Genomic DNA, 5,471 nt, shown 5'->3' with positions numbered 1-5,471 from the left:
TTTGGCTGTCCATGGCTTGGCCCCTGTTGCTCAGGTTTTACTGAGGGACAGTGTCTGCGAGCACTGAAGATCTTCCTCCTAACACAGGTCTCCCAGGTCAAAGTGCTGACCTAGAAGAGCACTTTTTGACCCTTAACAGCTACTTGACTGTGGCCTGTTGGGAAGCACCCTCCCCCACCCTCCCCCCCACTGCAGTTCCTGTCTATACAGTGGCCCTCCTTCACAGGCCGACTTGAAGTTTCAGGTGTGCTGGACCAGATCCCTACAAAGATTACTAGTGCTCTTGTCAAAGCGCCCACGACCTCCTCACCCCCTCCACCGCCAGAGGACACTGACAAGAAGGATTGGAAGCCCTAATCAAACAGTGCCTCTCTTCTTGGGCCTTGGCTTCAGAACTCTGAGATGTGCTTTCTGCTGTTTGGGAACCCCATCCAGAGTGTTCTGCTGTTGCCTGGGTCATAGGGCACCTAGTTTGATGAGAAGAGGTGCTGTTGGTTGTGCTCCTGGCACTCTCTGGCCCCACCCAAGGGTAATTAGCCCTCCTCTTCTCTGAATGTCCAGAGTTTTAATTTGCCTGGGCAAGGCATGAACATGTGCTCTTGGGGAAGCCTCAGGTGTAGCTTGTATCAGTAGAAGTCTCAGCTCTGGCTCATCTCATGCTACTCCTTACTCTAACTGAATGTTCGAGGACTTCTGTGTCTGCCCTTTAGTCTGGCTCCATTGTGCTTAGAGGGACTTCAGTCTAGGTGGCCCAACATACCCCTGTAACTGGGTGTTTCATCAGTCAGGTCTCTGTATGACTCCCTAACCTAGCTTTTTTTTTTTTTAAGTTTTTATCCAACTTTTTTTAATAATTCATTTTTTTATTGATTTTTTATTGAGCTCTACATTTTTCTTTGCTCCCCTCCCTGCCTCTCCCCTCCCCTTCAACCCTCTCCCATGATCCCCATGCTCCCAATTTACTCAGGAGATCTTGTCTTTTTTCTACTTCCCATGTAGATTAGATCCATGTATGTGTCTCTTAGGGTCCTCATTGTGGTCCAAGTTCTCTGGTACTGTGATTTGTAGACGGCCTAACCTATCTTCTTGACTCTCTTACTAGTCAGCTCCGAGCACTGGGGTCCACAGGGAAGGAGACCTGTGCTCATGGCAGTGTTTCGCATGACTTTTTCGCGGTAATCTGGAAGGCCTCCTAATCAATGGTCGGAGGTGGCCCTTTTCATAGCCTTTTGAGTCAGGATGGTAGAACAGAGGTTTCTGGGTAGGGTACTTGGAAGCTGTGCTTCAGGAACTGTTTTAGGAGCAGCTGGCCTGCCTGTTACAGCCTGCTGCTCAAAGGAAGTTGTTCTGAGCCAGGCTCTCATGATTTAGAGACACTCCCTTCTCTAGTGAGCTGCTTCAGGAATCTAGGAAGAAATGTTGCTCGTTTAATCTCCTCCCTGTGAGTGGAGATTAAATTCTTCTGAAAATGTCAGCACTCTCTGTCAGGCATTGGGGAAAGCACCTTTCTCTGTTGTAACACTGATACAAATACTTATGACTATAGTAATAGTAATGGCTGTGTGATCTGAGATACTTACGGTGGCTTGACTTCATATTCTTTGTGTGTGTACAGGTGTGTGTGTGTGTGTGTGTGTGTGTGTGGGTAAGTGTGCACCTCTGTGCATTAAGGTCAGAGGTCAACCTCAGGCGTCATTGCTCAGGAGCCATTCATCTTGTTATTTGAGACAGAGTCTCTCACCTTCCTGTAAACTCACCTCGTGGCCTAGAGGACTGGGTGGCCAGTAAGCCTCAGGGTCCGTCTGTTTCCAGGGTGATTATAAACATGTACCCCCATGATAGCCTTCTAACATGACTCCTAGGGACAGAACTCTGGTCCTCATGTTTGTGGGACAAGCACTTTGCAGACCGAACCATCTCTTCAGCCCTGTATTTATATTCTTACTCATTTATGGCTTCAGTGGCTCAGAAGACTTTACTCTTCTTATCAAAGTGAGGCTTTGATAAGTGAGGACTACTCAAAAGACCGCAAGTTCAGGATAAATGGTGCCGGGCTGGGCTCCAGGCCCCCTCTCCCTGCCTCATCAGGGCCATTTCCTTTGCTCACATCCCTGGTGGCTCCCTGAGCTTATATACTTTCTTCTCATCAGGACACTGTTAGGTTGGGTTTAGGACCCTTAAGACTTAGTTCCAGCTGAATTATCAATTCCAAAGACCCAGTCATTCATCGAGGCTCCATTCTGAGGTGCTGCAGTTCAGACATCAGAGACACTGCGGTCTTGGAAGACAAAACTCATTTCCTGATAGGAGTGGAAGCCAGGTGTTATTGCAAGTTAAATCCTACAGTGTGGCAGCTGAGGCAGGTGCATGGCCCCTAACACTCAAACAGGACACAGCTCAAGGCTAGTCAGTTACAGAATGCAGGAAGGGTTATTCTGCAGGTTGCCCTTACAGGCCTTTCTGTGGAGTGGTTTCCTGTGGAGAATGACTTGGGGATTTCTTACTTTACTGATTTCTGAGAGAGATGACTAGCAAGTAAATGAACAGGATGAAAATCACAGCAGACTGTAATGGCTCCTGCCAGGTCTCGCTTGGTGGTGGTGGTGGTGGTGGTGGTGGTGCGTATAGCCACACCCTGGCCCTGCTGGCCCTGCTGGGGAGCTGTTCTTTCCCTTTCCTGTCTCTTGCTGCACAGGCACAGGAAGCACAAAATGCAGGCGTGTGCTGCTAGTCAGGAGCAGGCAGCCAGCCCTCCAGCGCCACACTGGCCGGCACTCGCAGGTGCCCAGATGCACCACGTCTCTCCCCAGAGAGTTGACGCTGCAGTGGAATCTTCAGGATCTGCCTTCTGCTCATGATGGCAAAATAAGAAACTGTGCTAATGGCTCACATCAATTCCCCATCTCCTCTTTAAAATCAATAAAGGCAGTTAGGGGAGTGCTTTCTCGTAAAGAGGACCCTGGGTATAACAGTTTAGTTGTCCATAGTAAACAATTCCTTATTAGTTTGTGTATGTTATGGTCATGTTGTCATTTCAGGAGAGCCAAATGAACTTTTAAATTCTGTTAAATTAGGATGCAGGCTGCTGAGTGCCAGTGTGAAATCAGACATATTTATATTTAACTTCCCAGGCCAAACTTATGCCCCTACCTGCTCACCTCCAATTTCACCAGTGTCAGGGGCTCTCAGATTAAGTACCCAGTTTGAGTTGGGATCATGGGCATTTTCTCCTCTTAGTTGGGGATGCCCCCATGGGTGCTCTGTGTGATCACATGGAGTTGGTGTGTTTCAGTGCTGTTAGCTCTGAGTGACTGTGTTGGGACAGAAGGGCCTCTTTACTTCTCAGCCTCCTTTGCTTGTGTGGCGTTTTCGGCTCCTTTGTGGTCTTATAAAGCAGCGACCACAGAGCCAAGGAGGCTGGGCCAGGCTGCTTCCAAGGCAAACTTCATTCTCTGCCTTGTGGAGGCTCCATGAGGGGCCCTGTTCACAGTGTGCGTTAAGTGCTGGGTTCCTGAAAGTAGTTGCTTAAATTTAAGAACGAGAGAACCTTGCTTTTCCATCCACTCTGAATATAAAATAGCCTAAGAATATCAGCATTGTAAACTTTAAAGCATATTTCTTCTGTATTTATCTTAAAATGACATAACTGGATTTTACTTTGTTCCTGTTGTAGGTGCTGGAGATCAGAATTTATTTACCTCTATTTATCCGACACTTTCTCAGCAGCTTCCAAGAGAACCAATGGAATGGAGAAGGTATGGTGTCTGTTTGGGCTGGGTTCTTCTTGGGGTTCAGGTGCTCGAGTGAGCAAGTGAGACAGTAAACGCCTGTGCTGTGAAGTGCAGGCCACAGGATAGAGCAGTGTCCTGACTGATCCTTCTGTCTGAGACGCTTGAGTACTTGGGATACCTGGCCTGTCTAGCCCACTTGTCGTGGATGGGAGCTATTGTTGTTTTAGACATTGGATAACTGTTCTTTGAGTTAGAGATCTATTCTGTAGAAATGACGACTGATTTCTTTTCCCTAGCTCATCAGTACCTGAAAAGTGTAGGGTGTTTACAGAGGAAACCGTATTCTTAGCATCTCCCTGTAGGTAAAAGGTATGGGCTACCGCTGCATCACCAGAATCTCTCTCCACCTGGGTACCTTGGTGCCCTAGCCTCTTTTTTCCCCTCTCCACATTCTCACTCTGTATTTTTGGCTGGTCTGGAGCTCACTGTGCAGACCAATCCTCCTGCGTGTCTCCCAGATGCTGAGATTACAGGTGTGTGTCCCCACAACTGTCCTCATACTGTTCTTAAGGATGAGAAACCATAGAGAAAGGCATTGCGTGAAAATTAGATAAAAAATAGAAGAGAAGTAACTTAGTCCTCTAGTTGCCCCCGTGTGGGGGGGGGTTGGGGGATGGGAGTGTGTTGCCTAGTGATTTGACCAGACAAAAATCATTGATTGGGAAATTGTCCTGGTAAGCTAGGACACTTGTAGAAAATGTGTGGATTTTGACTGGCTAGTCCAGGTGACCTGATTTTAGTTAGAGCATTTTAAGTTTCCCATGGGTATGCTATTGACTCTTATGTGTGTCTTCTTTGCGACTACCCGCTTTGCCCAACTAACACGAAAGATTAGTGTGATAAAGCGGGTGTCTTACCCTGGCTGTCTAGGGAGTGTCTAGTATTTTTGTGATTGAGTTTGGTGTTTCATTTAGCCACTAACAACGGAACAAATGCACAGTGCTGGGAGAGTGCTCTTAGAGAAAATCATTCAACATTTGAAAAGGTCTGATGCTGTTAAGGAAAGAAAGCAGTTGAGCAGATTGACGTTGGGAAGGGGGTGGTTAGTCCCTGAAGAAATGATGTGATCTGTAAAGGATGTCAGGTAAGTACATTACTAAACCTCCTGAAGACACAAGAAGAAATGTGTTCTCTATTTCTTCCCTTTCCTTGAGCCCCAGTGGGTGAGTGTAAAGGACTAACTAGCAATTATTCACAGGGACAGGGCTTTTAAACAGCATTATGGGCTGAGAAATGTATATGAACAGAAATCTATTTGACTTGTGGTTCTGGAGGCCAGGAATTCTGAGATTGTGGGATGGCTTCTAATGAGAGCCTTTGACTCCTTGAGTCTGAGCTTGTTCTTTATGTCATTTCTGAAATGGGGACATTATACATGCTGCTTCATAAAAGGCTGTCTCAGCACCAGGGAAATATAGACTAAGTCTCTACATGGAAGCTTTGAAGGACTCATAAGAGCAGCAGCAGAGAAAGAGGGGACAGCATAGCAGGTGCAGGATGTGGACGTAGAGGAAGGGGACACGGCATAGCAGGTGCAGGATGTGGACATAGAGGAAGAAGACGGCATAGCAGGTGCAGGATGTGGACATAGAGGAAGGGGACATGGTATAGCAGGTGCAGGATGTGGACATAGAGGAAGGGGACATGGCATAGCAGGTGCAGGATGTGGACATAGAGGAA

The 5,471-nt window shown here is 47.2% G+C and overlaps 1 protein-coding gene across 1 annotated transcript in view; it reads left to right on the top strand.

Annotated features, from left to right (window-relative positions):
• Trappc10 (trafficking protein particle complex 10) overlaps nt 1-5,471 on the top strand; it is a 68,997-nt gene that overhangs the window by 13,253 nt on the left and 50,273 nt on the right. The window contains exon 2 of the mRNA XM_005360282.3: nt 3,674-3,755. Within this exon, the coding sequence (XP_005360339.1) occupies nt 3,674-3,755 (82 nt within the window). The remainder of the gene's footprint in view (nt 1-3,673; nt 3,756-5,471) is intronic.

The sequence above is a fragment of the Microtus ochrogaster genome, linkage group LG2, assembly GCF_000317375.1.
Source record: "Microtus ochrogaster isolate Prairie Vole_2 linkage group LG2, MicOch1.0, whole genome shotgun sequence".
Classification (NCBI taxonomy): domain Eukaryota; kingdom Metazoa; phylum Chordata; class Mammalia; order Rodentia; family Cricetidae; genus Microtus; species Microtus ochrogaster.
This window is presented reverse-complemented; position numbering and strand designations above follow the sequence as displayed.